This window comes from Oenanthe melanoleuca, chromosome 13, assembly GCF_029582105.1.
Source record: "Oenanthe melanoleuca isolate GR-GAL-2019-014 chromosome 13, OMel1.0, whole genome shotgun sequence".
In the NCBI taxonomy this organism is placed as follows: domain Eukaryota; kingdom Metazoa; phylum Chordata; class Aves; order Passeriformes; family Muscicapidae; genus Oenanthe; species Oenanthe melanoleuca.
The window spans coordinates 9,393,267-9,410,473 of NC_079347.1; the positions used below are offsets into that span (position 1 = coordinate 9,393,267).

At 54.4% G+C, this 17,207-nt stretch overlaps 1 protein-coding gene across 2 annotated transcripts in view; it reads left to right on the plus strand.

Annotated features, from left to right (window-relative positions):
* CAMK2A (calcium/calmodulin dependent protein kinase II alpha) overlaps positions 1–15,774 on the plus strand; it is a 33,214-nt gene extending 17,440 nt beyond the window's left edge. Inside the window, exons 12-19 of one of the 2 annotated variants that reach the window (XM_056501993.1) lie at positions 970–1,012; positions 2,681–2,721; positions 7,176–7,208; positions 8,294–8,342; positions 9,495–9,570; positions 10,361–10,455; positions 10,810–11,047; positions 11,224–15,774. In XM_056501993.1, the coding sequence (XP_056357968.1) occupies positions 970–1,012; positions 2,681–2,721; positions 7,176–7,208; positions 8,294–8,342; positions 9,495–9,570; positions 10,361–10,455; positions 10,810–11,042 (570 nt within the window). In that variant the 3' untranslated portion in view covers positions 11,043–11,047; positions 11,224–15,774. The remainder of the gene's footprint in view (positions 1–969; positions 1,013–2,680; positions 2,722–7,175; positions 7,209–8,293; positions 8,343–9,494; positions 9,571–10,360; positions 10,456–10,809; positions 11,048–11,223) is intronic. The other variant, XM_056501994.1, reaches the window with a different exon arrangement.
* Positions 15,775–17,207: the final 1,433 nt, after the last annotated feature.

A 17,207-nucleotide genomic window follows, 5' to 3' on the forward strand; every position in this document is an offset into this window, starting at 1 on the left:
CCTTTGCCTGATGGCCAAGAGACTTTGCAGGCAAGAAATAAAGGCAGACAAAAAACTCGCCCACCCCAGCAGCCCCACAGCCTTTCCTTCTTGGATGCTGCCATGCACCACAGCCTGGACCCCTCTGAAATCACCACCTCCCTGAGGCACTCATCTCCTGGGTGCAGCTCAGCCTCAGCTGGCAGCAGGGCACAGGGAATGGGCTCTGGAAATCACAGTGCCTCCAGCAGAGCAGGGTGAGGCTGCTCTGTGCCACAGCCGGAGCCATCAGCGCTCCAGGCCTGAAGGCAGCGTGCCACAGAGCAGTACAGCTGCAGGCTACTAACAAGATTATCAAGCAAAGAAGCTGGCTATAAACTATTATTACTTTTCAGCTAGACAAGTAATCAAATTAGTTCAGGCATACGCTTCAAAATAGTAATCCATTACTGTAAGCAATTAGTCCAAAATAATCTCATTATACACTTAGCAACTAGTTAGTAGACTCAGCTGGAAAAGGGGAAGAATTTTTACAAATGTTGTTTTGTGGTGGTGATCTTTGCATGGCTCCCATGAGCAGTCCCTGTCCTGCTGCTCTGAGCTGGCACAGCTTTAATCACAATTAAATCTTATTCCACTCCCAGTGGGTCCCCTTGTTGCCAGCTGCTGGCCCCAGTCACTGGGGTTGTGCTTCATCTAGGACAGGCTAGTATGAGACTGAGAAGTGCCCTGCAGATATTTAATATCCCTTTAATCTCAGAAGGAAGACAGTTTTGGAGAATGCAACCCAATGCCGTGGTACTGGGGATAGGGAGGTATTGAGAGCTGCTTTTGATGGCAGGAGAAGAATATCAGTCCGTGGGCCAGTTTCCTTCCTTCCAGTGGCTGGGGGACAGGTGCTGAGCAGTGCTTTCCTCCCCCAGGGATGGGGGGAGCAGCAGGGAGCTGGGGTCCAGCACACCTTTTCCTTCTGCCTTCCTTGTCTTTCAGGGAGCCATCCTCACCACCATGCTGGCCACCAGGAACTTCTCCGGTAGGTGCTGTCTCTGGGACTAATTTCCTTGCCCTACAGGATACACAGGGCAAATCTGTAGGGTCCCTGGAGAGCTGGCTTTGCCTTATGTGTCACAGAGAGGCTGAGGATGCAGCCTTGTGCCTCTGCAGATGTGTGGCTTTGCGTGCTCCTCCAGGAGAAGTCACGCAGCACCTCCAGGCTGGCTGCAAGCTTGGGATACAAAAGAAAAAGTTTGTGGTCAAGGCTCAGTGATCCATAATGCTTTAGAGTTTTGGGGTTTGTAAGCACCCTGCCATCCTGCTTGTGCAGGGATGGAGATGTGGGTGCTGGGAGCAGCCAGAGCTCAAGCAGCTGATTTTGTGTCCTCCTGGGGATGGCTCAGGGAGAGCATCCTCTGCATTGGGAGTAAGGAATGGGCCCTGGTGCCACAGCAGGCAGATGGCAGCAGGATCTCGCAGGTCTCTCCCCAGGCAGGTGGATGCTAATCGTGCATGGTTCCCCACTCTCCTCCTGCCTCCCTACATCCCGAGGGCTGCCATGGCAACAGCACCGAGCATGGCACTGGAGAGGTCTCGGTGCAGCCAGAACCCCCTCTGCTCCAGTGCTCTCCCTGAGAGCTGCTCCCTCTGGGGACACCTCGCTGCATATGGGATTTCACAGGCGATTCCCAGGCTTGGAAGCAAATGGAGCCGTGTGACTGCAGAGCTCATCCACCCGCTGTCCCCCCCAGCGCTGGGGATGGCCCTGCAGCGGTGCTCAGGCTGGGACACACCGGCCAAGCCCTGCACGCTGCTGAGCTGGCCGCTGGCAGCTGTTTGGGGTCAGTTGGGTGTTTCAGGGGGCTTTGCTGAGGCTCCGCGAGTGTCGGGTGCAGCAGGTGGGCAGGGGTGCCAGGGCAGAGGGCTGCGGCCAGGGCTGGTATCTGCATTTGTCGTGGGGGGATCGTGCTGACACATTTAGCACTTGGCGGGCGCTGGAGGAGTCCGGCAGCTGGGGGTATCCGATGTCGGGCCCCACGCCGGAAGCATCAAAAGGAGGAGGTTCAAAAGCATCTCTCGTAGTGCTGCCCGTCCCACGCACGGCCCAGGGCTCAGTGTCCCCTGCCCGGGAGCAGGGCAGGGCTGTGGGCGACCCGCCCGGGGCTCCGCCGGCCCGCCCTGCGCTGGGGTTCAGGGCTCTGGGGTGCCTTGTGCAGCCGGGGGGGCCGGGGCAGTGTCGGCAGCGCTGGGTGGGCACAGGGGAAGGCGCCTGCTTTTCATCCTTGTCAAAATGCGGGCTTGCAGCTGTCGGGCCGGCGGGCCGGCAGCACATGATCCCGGCAGCATGGGGCTAAAATTAGAGGGCGGCAGGCGGGCAGCCCATTCCTGCACACTGCACCACGCCGGGTCAGCAGCACCGCCCGGCCAGAGCCCTGCCCGCCCCTCCAGCCGCCCAGGGACCCGCCGTGGCGATAGGACACGGGTCATGCCCCTGGCCAGGAGCCACTGGGGCAGGACGGGACAGCGCGGGCAGGGTCGCCCCTGAGCTCCCGCGGGTCCCACCGGTGGTTGCTGGAGAGAAGAAGAACCCCGCCAGCCGGGGCTGGGGGTCCCGCCGCCCTGGCACCCGGCACCATGCTGCTGATCCTCGCCCTCCTGGTCCTGGTGCCCTGCCTGGCTCTGCTAATCTCCTTCCTCCTCTCTCCAGGAGGCAAAAGTGGTGGCAACAAGAAGAATGACGGCGTGAAGGTAAGCTCGGCCCCGGTGCGCTGCGCTGCTGGGGCGGTGCCGGGGTCTCTGTGCCCTGCCGGCGGTGAGCGTTGCCGTGCCCGGCTGCCTTGGGCTCTCCGTGCTGTGCCCGTGTCCCTGCGGCTCCCCGCGCTCTAAAGGGCAGCTGCTGGCTCGGCTGTCCCGGTGTGTCCCCGTGCCACCGGCGGGGCTCCTGCCAGCACGGGCAGGGCACCGGAGGATTTGCAGGGGAGCGGGCTGGTGCTGGAGGGAACTGCGGGAACTCGCTGCTGTTTCATTGCCCGCAATATGCGCTTGTCCCTCGCTGCCCCCAAGGAGGGGGAGAGGCAAAGGCTGGGCCAGGACAGGAGTCAGGAGGAGGCAGCTTTGCAGCCCAGAACCACGGCTCCGACAGCAGCTGTCTAGTGGGATGGGTGGCCTTATCTCCTGCTCACTCAGCATGGCAGTCCTGCTGCTGAGACTGGTCCCAATTCCTGCCCCATCCTGTCCCAAGTGTGTGCTGCTGGGTGACACATGGGTGCTTTTAACCTCCTTGGCAGTGCTGCTTGTCCCTTGTGCCCAGTGCAGACAGCAAAGAAACATGGTGGTGCTTCAACAGAGTAAATGGCTTGGTGATGCTCTAAAAACAAGCTGGTGCTTGGTGGATCTTGTTTCTTGGGCTGCAGAGCCTGCAGGTTCATCAGCCCCTCCGAGGTGGGGGTGCAGCTTTGCTCCAGGACAAGGTGGCTCCAGGAGGCAGCAAAATTCTGCTGTTTCTGGTGACAGTGGAGATGTGGTGGCTAGCAATGGTTATTGAGCTCTGTCAAACTCCTCCTGCAGAAGGGAATGGTCCATGCAAGGTTCTTTCTCTCCTTACCTGTTCCCTTCATGAATACAATGGATCACTCAGCAAGGGAGAGCTGACGTGGTGACATCTCCATCGTGTGACATCCTCCATCCTCAGGCAGAGCTTTGGGAGCCCAACTGCAATGTGGCTGCTCTCCTTCCTCCATAGGGGCCTTTTGCTGGGAGAACCTACAGAATCTTCTCCTTCCCTTTTTCAAGGACCCAACTGTTGGGCTGTGATGGGTGCAAGGTTTTGGAAGAGCAGAGCCCTCAGCCAACTTCTTCTTCCCTCAGTACAAATGGTTGATGAAGCTGGAGGTCTAGGGATGGCATATGTTTCTCTCACTCTTCCCAGACCCAGCAGCTGGGACAGGAGAAGCCTGCAAGGACTGAGACCATGCACAACTCTCCAAACCTGGGCTCAGCTCAGCAAGAGGCCATCCTGGGCACGCAGTGCTATTTTGCAGCATGAAGCTGATGGCCTGGATGACTTTGAGAGGACATTACTTTGGGTTGTCAGAATATCTTGAGACTCCCAGGACAGAATGAATGGGGCTGGTGCTGGCAGATCCCATGGTAGTCACAACACCTCTGGCCTGTCCTCTGCTGCTCTGAGGTACCAGTGGCTTCTGAGAGTCACTTAAGATGTGACACCACAGGTAGAGCTGACTTGGTAGAAGTTGCTGGAGCACAGGTGAGACCAAACAAGATGTATTTTTAAGCTATTAAAGGAGAGATTGCTGGATGAAAAAGCTTCATTAGGGCCAGTTCTTAATCTAATTTTCCAGCAGAAAGGGACAGCTTTGAATTTCTGTGTTGTGGTAGACAACCATTTGCCAGTGCAACTTGAAAATGATGCTCCCTGTTGGACTTCAAAGGAGCTTTGAGGGCAGACATTATCCTGGGAAAAGAGGCACTTCGTAGTATAGCAAAATAGCTTGTTTGGGGGAATAGCCTTCTGGCTCTTCACTGAAACTCAGTGAGGAGAGTCTGGTTTCAGAGTGGGATCAGAGAGGTTCATTTGCATCCCCAGCCCTCAGCCCTCACTGGCGAGAAGGGAGCAGATCATGAGGCTTCATTCCAAGTGCAATCTAGCCACCAGCACTCATCTGAAGACTGTGGACAAGCTCTGAGAATGAATTTGCTTTTTTACTGCCCCCTTTTTAACAAGTAAAGGGGACATAGCTTGGCTAGATGCCCAGGAAAGTGCAGGAGGAGAAGCCAAGGTAGAGACAACAGCTCCCAACAGCTTCCTTGCATTATCCACCTTCAGCATAACCATCCCCACCTCTCATTCCCATGCTTAATCCTGGGGGACCTGCAGCATAACTCATTCAGGGCAGCACGGGGAGGCTGGGTGTTGTGGGTGAAGCTCTGATGGCCCACTGGGCAGCCAGCAGATGTCAGGACATTGCTGAGCAGTGTTAACTTCTTTAACTGGCTGGAAAAGCAAGGTAGGAATCTGGAAGCCTGCCTTGAGTGGTTGGCACAGTGGAAATGGTCCTGCCTGTTCAGAGAGGGACCACGTGGTGTGGGTCACTGTAAGAAGAGATGTGTTCCCACTTGGAGTAACGTGCTGGACTGGCCATCCCTATGAGAGCAGGTAGATCCCAGGCAGCCACCCCTGCCTTTCCTGCCCAAAGCTGTGCTGGTGGGCAGCAGGCAGCTGGAGCTGCCCTCTGGCCTCTGCACAGCCCTCCAACACCAGCACGCTGCCAGCCCAGGCTCAGAGGGCTTGAAACACCCTCCTGAGAAGGTTCCTCACTTACTAAAAGCATCCTGGGACCAGAAATCCCCCTTGAGCCCTGCTCTGGGATCTATGGGAGGTCCTCTGGTCCCAGCAGCTATGATACTTTCACTGCCCTGTGTAGTGTCCCATCTTGTCCCATTGTAAACTGGAATCACTGCCCCGTGTCGCATCCTGTCGCGTCCTGGAGTGACGAGCTCACTGCCCCGTGTTGCATCTGTTCCTGTGTGTCCAGACTCGACACGGTCACTGCTTTGTGTTGCATTCTGTTGCGTCTGAGATTTCTGCGGTTTGCTGCCCCGTCTCATGTCCGTGGGTAGCAGAAGCTGTCAGTCCTTCCTGCAACAGCCCAGCTCCAGTGGCTCCCTTTCTCCGTGAGGTTCCTGACAAAATACTACAGCTCACTCTGCCCTTCAGGACATCTTTTTTTTTTTGGTGAATGAAGGGTGAGAGTTGGCAGGTGGTCCAGTGCCTAAAGGGGTTACAAGAATGCTGGAGAGGGACTTTGGACAAGGGCATGGAGTGATAGAACCAGGGGAATGGTTTCACACAGATAGAGGACAGGGTTAGATTGGATATAAGAAAGAAATTTATTGTGAGAGTGTTGAGGCACTGGAACAGATTGCTCAGAGAAGCTGTGGGTGCGCCATTGCTGGAAGTGTTCAAGGCCAGGTTAGATGGGACTCTGAGCAACCTGGTTTAGGAACTGGATGATCTTTAAGGTCCTTTCCTTTCCAAACCATTCTGTGATTCCATGATTCTACGACCTAGTGAGGAAGGGGAGAGCAGCAGTAGTAGAGGGGGAAACTCACTGAGGATGCTGGTAGGAGCCAGTTAGGATGTGAAAGGAGCAATGACGGGGAATTGATATCATCGGTTTTTATGTTGTACCCCACCCACGCACCCTAATGGGTTGCTCCATGGACTTTTCCAAGAGATTTGCACAGTGTGTGCTGCTTTTCCCTCTGCAGGGCAGGCACAGCTGGTGCCTTGTTAAATGTGCTGATACAGCACTTTGTTATTTGGCACTGCAGATTCTGATTTCTGCACGTTGGTATTCCCTGATGCACACTGGGATTCATTCCCTGGCAGCCAGAGGTGCAGAAGGGATATGGGGTCAGCGTGCATGTCCCCCTGTCTCTGAGTTAAATTAAAGATGGAGATGGGGATCAGAGCAGAGTAAGGAAGGAAAGTCCAGAAGTAGTTTGGGATTGCAAGCAGAAGAGTAGATATGGAGTCATCCAACCAAAAAACCTTAAAGCCTGGTGGCAGTAGTCAAAGATGGAGACAAATGTGAACGTCTTCTCTTTGGAGTCCTGATTTAAGGCGCTGAAGCTGTGCTCAGGACTGCTTCCACACTGTGGGCCTGGCTTGAGGCGTAACGCCTTGCTGGCCTTAAACCAGCCAGCTTAGGACTGGTCTAATTTCAAAGCTAAAGGAGTGTCTCCACACCAGTTAGTGCCATCAGCAGAGGCAGCCAGAGCAGATCCAGAGAAGTCAGTACAGCATTCACACTGGGCACAGGGCTGTGGTGAAGCTGCCTTAGCTTTTCAGTATCCCACTTTTCCTGTGAGCTTGCCAGCCTGGTCACAGGCCACCACAGTGGTCACTGACCCCTAGGGGATTCCCTTCTGGATGAGCCAGGTCCTTGGGATGAGCAACCCCAGAGATTGTGGCAGGTCAGGAGAGAAAAGTGGGGAGGGAGCTGGCAAGTTGCCACCAACACTGCAGCCAGTGGCACGTCCCCACAGGAGCAACGAGTCCCTCTGCGCCTTTCGTGCCCAAGAAGGGTGGCTCAGGAGCTGCTGCCTTTCATGTGCTGCTCTCAGCCTTTCTCACTCTGTGTCTCTTCCTGTTCCATCTCTTCTCCTTGTTTTTCCAGAAAAGAAAGTCCAGTTCCAGCGTTCAGTTAATGGTGAGTGTCCTTCGTCTTCCTAAATGCCGATATCTCTGGGCCTCTCCACATGTTCCAGCTTCCCCCGTTTTTGGAAGTGTCCTCGGGGTAGGGAAGAAGGGACAGCGGGGTTGGAGGGAACATCCTCAAAGCCGTATCACCCACAAACCCCATTAACAGGGTTGGTGCAGACACTTGCTGGCCACCAGCTGGTGGGAAGCCAGCCCTGGTTCTTGCTGATGGGTTCTCATGCTGTTTCTCCCAGTTCTCCTGACTCAGGTCTGCAGGCTGCATCGGTCCAAGGAGCCTTGGAGAAACACCTTCCATGCCTCTGCGGGGACTGTATGGTCATGGGACACCTTGCCAACCTACATCGGGGTCTTCTGGGTAATACACAAGCAAGGCTCTGCTGGGAAGAGCTCGCAGAGCCATTGCTCTAGCTCCGCTAGCAGAGTTGCCTTGATGAGGCTCCTGGAGAGAGATGGGGTCAGTACCCCTCTCCCCCCAAATCTGTGTAGTGCTCAGCTGTTTCTTGAAAGAGCTGTGTCTCAGCCTTCAGTGGTCCATGTGGGTCTTGGAAAGCACTGTTTTATCGTACATTTCTCTCCCTACTCTGCGGTCAGTGTGGTCTCTCTCACTCCTGCACAGTCCCCTCTTTCTCATCCCAGCTCCTCCTCGCTGTTAATTTGTACATCTCTCTCTTTATTGTACAGTCAACATGGTGTCTTCCACCCCTGCACAGCCCCTCTCCCTGCCCCTCCGGCAACGCTCCTAGGAACCCACCACATGGCCCCTGGACCTGCCCCCATCTCTGTCCCCACAGGTGTCGGTAGGAAGGGCAGCGCCGTTCCTACGGGACCCTCCACAGCCCACCTCTTGTGCCCTTGGCGACAAGGGGTGGAGGTCAGGGAGGGCTCTGCCAGTGCTGCCCCAGAGCTGTGGTTGAGGACAGGTTGGACCTGCTGGCGTTTTCCTTGGTTTCTGTCTGCTGGCGCAGTTGAGCGCTGTGGGGTCAGACTCGGGGGGCTGTCGAACACACGAGCACTTCTGTCCCGGGGAGAAGACTCGTCTCACCACCCCATGTCTCCTTTCTGTTCTTTGCTCAGGAATCATCGGAGAGCACCAACACCACCATTGAGGATGAAGACACCAAAGGTACCAGTGGGGGCAAGTGGGAGGGTGGGCAGGTTGTTTTGGAGGGTTGCCCATGGCCATTCCTCACCATCAGGGCCCGTCAGAAGTTGCTTTAACTCCTCAGGTAGTTTCACTCAGCTGGGTTGCTGACACGAGCAGCTGGGGCACTGCTGGTGAGGAGCGAGGTGCTCCCATGAACAGGGATGTTCCCTGAAAGCAGGTGTGGAAATGGCAGAAATCTGCAGGGATAGCAGCTTGGCTGCTCTTTTAAAATAAGTGTCCCTTTGGGAAAAGCCTCCAGGGGAAATCCCTGTCTGCCGCCCGCCTGCCTGCCAGAGGCAGCTTTCTAAGAATAACCCAGGGAATAATTTATCCGTGTTAATTTGTAAAGTCTCTCGATGAACTGATCTCGGCACAAAGCAAGATGGACTTTGGCCTGACACGAGAGCTAATGGGACAACTTGTTCTCCTGGAGAGGGGCCCCTCGAGCCTGGATGTGGAGGCAGGTGGTGCTCAGGAAGTGATGGGATTCCCTCGCCTTTCTAAACAGCTCCTAGGAACACACTCCCTCTCCTTTTATTAGTCACAAGGCAAAGGAAAAACAAAAGTCGAGCATGATGCCAATTTGCATTTGAAGCAGAGCCTTGTTAATGAATCTCTGGCAGCAGCTGCACAGTTCTGTGCCCTTTGCAGGGTCCCTTCTTGTATCTCCTGGGGTGGCTGCACATGTCACTCACCTGTTCTCCTCCCTCCTGAAACCCTCTGCTCCGTTTCAGAGGGAGGTGAGAGCATCCTTGGTCCAGCTTGCCCTAGCTGGCCTCTGCTGTTAATTCATGGGGCTCCCAGCTTAGTAAGGCTTTTCAGCCAAGACCAGCCTGTCCCAGCTTTTGGGCTGAGGGTAGCTTCCCACTTGGTGATTAACCTTTTGGCTTTTTAGGAAATTACAGGCATTTTCAGTTTTGCCCTGACTTTGAAAATCTGGGGATGAAGAGCCCTTCTCCACCTGTCTCTCCCCATTCGCTCTCCTGTTTTTTCCCTGTAGAGTTTCCAAATTCCCCCACATCCTGTGCTCTGTTTCTGATGAGATAAAGATCTCTCACCCATATGGTAACACCAGCCCCTACTTCTGGTTTGTTTTATCCTTTTATTTCCCTTATCTCTTTAAACCAACAGTACGGAAGCAAGAAATCATTAAAGTCACAGAGCAGCTGATTGAAGCAATAAGCAATGGCGACTTCGAGTCCTACACGTGAGTGTGCCCAGTGTGGGCTTGGGCTGGGTGAGGGCTCAGCCTCCCAGACCAGGGTCTCTCACAGTGCTGCCCAGAAGATTTTACTGCTGCTCAGGGCAGGGTGGCCAGGTTGATGTGGTGGGGGAGAGTGGAGACCATCCAAGAGAAGAAGGAGACATCAGTTTCCAAGTCTGATGCTGCTCTTGTGCTCAGCTGACCACAGTTCTCTGGTCTCGCTGTCACGGATGAGCAGAAAGAGGAATAATTGTAAACATGACATATGGTGTAAGAAGTGTTTGTATCCGTGGAATCCATTATATCCAGATTGCCACAGGCTGCTCTGAAGAGTAGATGATTTCTGCTTGCTGAGCTGATTTGAGTAGACCTATTCTATGTCCAAGGCTGATTTAATTAGTGATGTCTGAGTGAGTACAGGTCGTCATCCCTGCCGCAGAGGATTGCAGCAGGGATATTTTCACATAGAGCAGATAATATGAGTTTTTTCTTTGATGACTTCCTTTCTTGTAAAGAAGATGACAATGTTTGTGGAGGTTCAGTTGCAAAGGGTGACTGATGGAGAAGGCACCCTGCTTTGGTGAAGTCCTGGCTAAAGTCAGTGGGCAGGAGGGGAGGTGGGTCGGGCAGAATGCAGGATTGAGGTTAGATTTTTGCAAGAATGACTCGCTAGTGCAGACACTCCCCAGCCTCAGGCTGAAGGACCCATCCTAAGCGGGAGGCATTTGAATTCTTCAGGCTCTCCTGCCAGAAGTGGTGAGATAACTTTTCTCTCCCCTTCCTGGCTCCCCAGGAAGATGTGTGACCCTGGAATGACTGCTTTTGAGCCCGAGGCTCTGGGCAACCTTGTGGAAGGCCTGGATTTCCACCGATTCTACTTTGAAAACCGTAAGCAGCTCACTTGCTTTCTGAGAGACCCCTCCCACCTCCCACGTGCCTGTCTTGACCTCCATCAGTTTGCTGGAGGAAATAGAGTTGCTGAGGGAGCATCTCTGGCTGATTTGGAATATCCCAGCAGGAGGTGTTAGGTCAACTGGGGTGGGGCCAGGTGTCTATAGAGGAATTGTTGGGTTAGGTGTTTTCTAGATGGACCCATCTTGACCTGTACAGCATTTACTCAGCCCCATCAAGCAGAGAGCTTAACACAAGTGCCTCCCCTTCCCATGTTACTGTACCTCCCCGAGCAAGAGCCACCCAAACTCCTTCCCCTACCTGACTCCACTTGTGCTGTCCCCTCTCCAGTGTGGTCCCGGAACAGCAAGCCCGTGCACACGACGATCCTGAACCCCCACATCCACCTGATGGGAGACGAGTCTGCCTGCATCGCCTACATCCGCATCACGCAGTACGTGGACTCCGGAGGGATCCCCCGCACCGCCCAGTCCGAGGAGACCCGCATCTGGCACCGCCGGGATGGCAAATGGCAGATTGTTCACTTCCACAGATCCGGCGCGCCCTCGGTGCTACCGCAGTAATCCCTGTGAGCATCCAGGGGTGGGGCACAGGGATGGGGAGGGCTTGCTGCAGCCTTGAGGCTCACAGACAGTCTGTGGTGGGGAGATGGCTGATTGCTGTGAGATAGCAATGCAGACAGGGGTGCTCTGCCAAAGGGATGGTCAAAGCAAATTCCGGCTCTCCTGGGTTTGTGTTTTGCAGCTGAAGTGTGGCCCTGCCCGTGTTGGGTTTGTCACTGACTGACTACCAAGGGGAGACCCCCTCCGACATGTTCACCTACGGGACTTTGGCTGTTGGCTCTGCTGCTTGGTTCCCGCTGGAATAACCCCTCGCTTCTCACCGCACACACACGCCAGCCCCGCCAGTGCAGCACAAGCATCCCATCCACCCCCCACCCCGCGGGGTCATGGCGCTGCGCCCCTTCCTCTGCATGAACCACAACAAGAGAAACCATGAACTTAAACCCAAGCATCTGGCCGGTGTACAGGCCCCCCTCATCAGCTGCACAGCATCAGTGGGCCTCCTCACTACCCAGCACATCTCCTGAACTGGGCTCAGACTCATCATCCACCTCTGTCCCCATCTCTGCTGGAAGCCCTCCAAGGAAGAGGGGACAGTTTTGAGCTGCTCTCTGCTGCATCCTCCCTGCGTGCTGGTGGATTTTGCTTTGCTGCTATCAAGGTCCCCATCTGCTGCCATGGCTCCTGCCTGCTCCCAACCTGAGTTCCTGCTTCCCAGCAGCCTCGCCCAGGGAACTGCAACTCAATCCATTTGCCAATTCCATTTTTCATGCGTACCTGTGCAAGGAGGGCCGTGTTTGGATGGGTGAGTAAAGGCTATATGTTGATTTTCCCTTCCCAGTGCAGGCTGGCTCCTTCCCAGGAGAGCAAGTAGGTTTGCAGCAACTGCTGTGCCGAGAAGGATGCTCTATGCTCTCCCTCCTTCCTCCCTTCTCCCTTTGGAGCAGAGACTGGCGATGCTGGGAGGAGAGAGGAGGAGAATGACAGCTGCTTCCCAGAACCACATCAGCACAGACAGGAGCTGGGGCTCTCCCATCCACGTCCGTGCTAGCATCGCCCCTGCCCTCTCCTCCTCACCCACCACCCAGCCCGGATCCTTTACCCAGCACTCCCCCAGCCCCCCACACACAGCACTGGCGTTCCCTCGCTCCCGACTCCCAGGATGGGATGGGGGCAGCCAAGCTGGCTGCTGGCTCGGGGCACAAACCTCCATGGCCCACGTGACTCCTTCCAGCGACAACAAGGAATGCAAGCTTTAGTGACAAACTGCAGAATCTGATTGTGCTTCGACGAAAACAAACAAGCCTTTCGCTGTCTTCTCCTTTGAGCGCATGCCTTTTTATAGGGAAAAGAAACCAACCTACCGTGTATTTCGTAACTTGATTTTGAGTATTTGCTGAAATGGATCTTTATGTAATAACTAGAAACATTCAACTGTTTAAGTGGGGAGGGAGGGGGGATTTTCGGGGGTTGCTGTTTTTCATTGCGTTTACATTTGAAGTGGGGTTGTTCTGCCACGATGCTCCTCGCAGGGGTCCCACGGCTGCCAGCCCCCTCCTCACACCGTGGTGGCTTGTCCCGTTCTGTCCCACAGCGTTGGGTGGCGAAGGCACCCACCTCCAGGGCACCCACCTCCAGGGCACCCACCTCGCCGTGGCACTGCACCTTCCTGCACCCCATGGGTCTTCCTGCAGGGCAAACCACAGTGGTGGCTCTGGGAGTGCCACCAGCACGTGGCTTTCAGGACAGAAGACATGGCCAGGAAGGGGAACGTTGGTCTCACCTCTTTGCCATCAGGGAGAGGTCCGAGGGTGGGTGTTTCTCTGGCAATTCTTCCATTTCACATTCTCTTTTTTCTGACTGGAGCATCTTCGCTCACTGATGTGAGGCTTCTGCAGCACTGCTGCCCCGGGGTCCTTTCTAGCTCCACTCTCTTTGTCTGCATGGTGTTTAACTTTCTAGACGGTGCGTGTGTTGAAAAACAAAGAAATGAACAAAAACTGCTTGTTTTGGACCTAAAAAAAAAAAAAAGAAAAAGAAGAAAAAAAAAAGAAAAAAAAAAAGAGGAAGTGTTTCCTCCATGTAAATTCTGAGCGTGTATTTTGCCTTTTCTGTGGTTTTGAATGCTTTGCTCTCTGTTGAGGCAGGGACAGCCACCATGCCAAATGCAGCTGCACCCTTGCAGACTGCAAAAATATTTTCCCATTGGATGGAGGGGAAGAAATCTAAACTGCTGGGGCATGGACAGGCCCTGAGAAGTGTTTTGGTGTATTCCTCTGTGCCAGCAGTGCAGTGGCTGCTGGTGATGTATGTAGGAGATGCCTTTTTGGGGGCAAATCACAGAGCTGATCCATGGGTGCCCATGGGGTTCCCCATGCCTTTGGTGGACCTGTACACCATAGGCTTGCAAGAGTTCCCCAAAGCAGGGAAATCCATGCAGGGAAAGGATTAGCTTTTAAGGTAGAGTTTGGGTGTTTTTACAGATCTGTTTTTCTTCCTGTAGTCATGTAGTGCTGAAGTTTTTTTTTTTTAATTTTTAAAGGAAGGACTCAGCTCTTTCACAGTTCTCTCTCTCCCTCTCCAGAGCTGGCTCTGAAGCCAGCCATGGTCAGTGTCATCCACCTTCTGATGTCCAAGCTCTCCAGGTGTCAAGATTTTTGGGAATTGGTGTAAGGTGGATGCTGATGGAGGACATCATATTAGGGCTCTGCATGGGGGCTGAAGGTCAGATGCCATCTCAGCCTGGTTTTGAAACTGCTGATTGCTGTGGACCTTGGATGGGCTGTGAGGGTGAAGCTGCTCCAACAGCTGCTGCTGGGGAAAGGACTGGGACTGCAGGTCTGTGGGATTCACTGGGAATAGGAGATGAGGTGTTGGGGTAGATACAATCTCCTTTCACTGAGAACCCACAGTCACTTCCAGGGAGAAGCATCTTGGCTCCCAGGAAGGCTTTGAGATGTCTTCTTGGAGGGAGTTTCTCCTCCTTGAGGTTTCCCTAAGGTTATCTCCCCAGGAGGCAGCTGGATGTCCTTGCAACACTCCTTTCCAAGGGGAGCAAAGTCTGAAGTTTAAACTCATTCTAGTCTTCCAGTCAAGCTGCATCCTGACCAAGGAAGACCCGACTTCCCAACATGCCCATGCTGGCAGCATTAAGCACCTGCACTTTAGGGGTCTGTCCTGCCTGGTGTCTGTGCCCCACCTTGCCCTGCTTCTCCAGAGCAGGTTCCTGTATCTCCAGAGCACTTCAGCAAGCACTGATGGACCACCATATTTTCTTTCAGTATCCATGGAAAAACATCTGTTTCTGTCTTCCTTTGAATTTGCTGATTCCTCCTAAACTTGCAGGAAAGCTATATAAATAATTTCCACCATCCTTCTTTGGCTGGAAGAGCCAGGGATGCTGCTGTTACATCTCTACTTCTAAGATGTTGACACATGCAAATGGGCATTGCCCCAACCGTCCCACCATGGTTCTGGGAATGACAACGTCCAGGGATGTTCCTAATAACCACCATGGAAAAGGCCACCTTGTTGGGATAGAGTTTACCACCATGGACCTCCTGTCCCATCAGCCTCAGGGCTGGAGATCAGGCTATGGCACAGTTAATTTCCTGGCACAGACAGAACTCCTCTTCTCTGGTCTTCTGATGCCTGGGTCAAACCAAACTTGTAAGTCCTCCAAACTCATCTTCTCCTCCACTTCTCCCAGATCACAGGGGATGTCTCACTGGAAGCACTTGCTGTAGTGGTGTTGAGCTCCCAGCTCCACAAGTGGGCTTGGGATTTGCCTGTTTCCCTTTCCTGGCTTCCAAGGTCCACTGGCAACATCATAATTTCTCACATCTTGCTGATGCATCCCCTCTGGAAGCCAAGGAGGCCACTCCTGGGCCTCTGCTCTTTGCTGGAGGAGCAGGTACCCTTCTCCTCCTCCTTCTCACCCCAGCCAGGCACAGCTGGGAAAGTTGTTTTTCCACCCCAAACCAGACTGATTGACCCTTCTCCCCCACCACAGGATGGGTTGTGGTGTACCCCACACTCTTGATGCTGCACAGATCCTGCAGCCAGCAGAGACCTCACCCCTGCCCATGTCCCAAGGTTCAGACAGGGAAACCCAGATGTGAGCAGGCTGTGGGGACACCAGATTCATCTGAGTCTCCTTCCCTCCTGCAGGTCATAAACAGGGAGTGGGAGAGAGGGAGCAGTGGAGGGGACTGTATTGAATGGCTCCTTCCTTCTTTGGATTGTTGTCCCTTTTTTCTAACTGTTGCACAATTTTAGGGATTTTGTAACACTTTTTGGACAAGCAGGGAAAATATGTTAACAGTGGTTTAAGGAAAAAAAAATTGAGATCTATATCTCTCTCTTATATATTATATATATAAAATATATATACTTACAGGAAATCTCTATGGAAATATTTATTTAAGATGGTTGCAAAAAATATATTATAATTAAGATATACTGAGCTTTGTCACATAACAAAAATTCAAACCCCGGGGAGGGGTAGCTGCCTGTCCCCTCGTGTCTGTTTGTCTGTATGGTTGCAGCTGAAGCCTTTCTCTTCTCTTTTTGTAAGTGCACTCAAACTGTTGAGCAGTGTGACCGTGTTGGATTCAGTGGGAACTTGGGGGGGCGGGGTGGGGGAAGATTGATTTTGTTTCCTTTTCCTTTGTCTTTTTTGAACCTGCGGCTGTGAACAGAATGATCACTGCTCAAATCGGATTCTGTGTTTGGGGAGAGCAGTGTGTGGGGGGGACAGGGAGCAGGGTGGGTGTGGGAGGGAGGGCGAGTGTCAGTTTTATTCTTGGTGTTCAAGTGCAATAAATAGCTACCAACTTCTGAGCATGGAAACGGATGATTCTCCGTCACTGCAGTGACTCAGACCGTCTGCCACCCCCTTGTCCCTCCATCCCCGCACTCTGTCCTCGAAAGCATCAAGGCGGGGACCAGGCCGTGGGCAGGGGCTGCCTGCAGGGTGCTGGCACTCTGGACACTGCCCACCCCTGCTCTCCAGCATCTCTGGGGTTTCAGGGAGTTTGATGTCACGTCCAGACCCAGCTCATTGCAATCCAGCCCTTTTCCCAGGGACAGGGCTCTGGGGGCTGCAGGTGTCTGGGAGCCCCCAGCAGGTGTTCAAGCTAGATGGGGGTGGGGGTGCCCACTGGGCTGTTTGGGGGAGTTTAGAGGAAGCTGGTGCTACAGGTGAGGGGCCACAGGACCTCCAGCCAACTCCAGGGAGGGTTTGGGAAGTTCCCAGGGGCACCTGCTGGGCTTTGCTCGTGCGGGTGGGCTGGTACCTCAGGGGAGCTGGAGTCAGGCTGCCACATTCCCTGTTCCTGCTCCACCCTGGGGTGCCCCTTAGCCCCCCTCTCCCTGCCATCTGCCCCGGCCCCGGCAGGTGTCAGCACTGGAATGTTCCCTGCTGCGTCCCCCCCCAGCCCTGGGCAGCCACGCACGGTGCAGGACACGTGTCCTCCGGATGTGCCACTGCCCCACTGCCTTTTGCCCTTGGTGTTCTTCCTCAGTGCCAGCTTTGCCTCCCAACCACATCCCTGGCACAGCCTCGGCACATCCCTCCCATCGCTCTGCAGCACAGTGCTGGTGGGTGACAGCTCCAAAGGAGAGCCCTGAGGATCCCAGGATGGCAATGGGGACTCGGGGAATATGGTAGGACCCCATGCAGGTAGGAAAAGCTGAGGAACATGCAGAGACTGGACCATCTTGGTCAGGCCCGAGCAGCTTCAATTCCATGCTGTGGGAAGGCTCCAGGTTCTCCTGGTTCTTCTGGTACTTTGTGGCTGGCAGCAACATAATGAAATACTGGGGTCCATCACCCCATGCAGACCCCTGTGTGTGCCCCCCAGGGGCCACCCCAGCCCGGGTTCCCTGGCCAGCACCCACAGCCATGGCTGGGCAGCACCGTGACCTCCTGAGGCTCCTGCTCAGTAAATAGTGTCAAGGTTAGAGCGAGGGATTCATTGGGGCCATAAATGTTTATGGCAGGCCCTCCCTGCTCCCCAGCCGCCATGGCCTGAACTTTCCATCAGCCAAGCTTTTATGGCCACGCTCTAATGATTAACCCGGGGCCAGCAGGTGAAGGCGCTTCATGGCTGTGCTGCTGGAGCCCCACACGCCCCGAGGGGCTGGAGATGGGGGACCCCCATC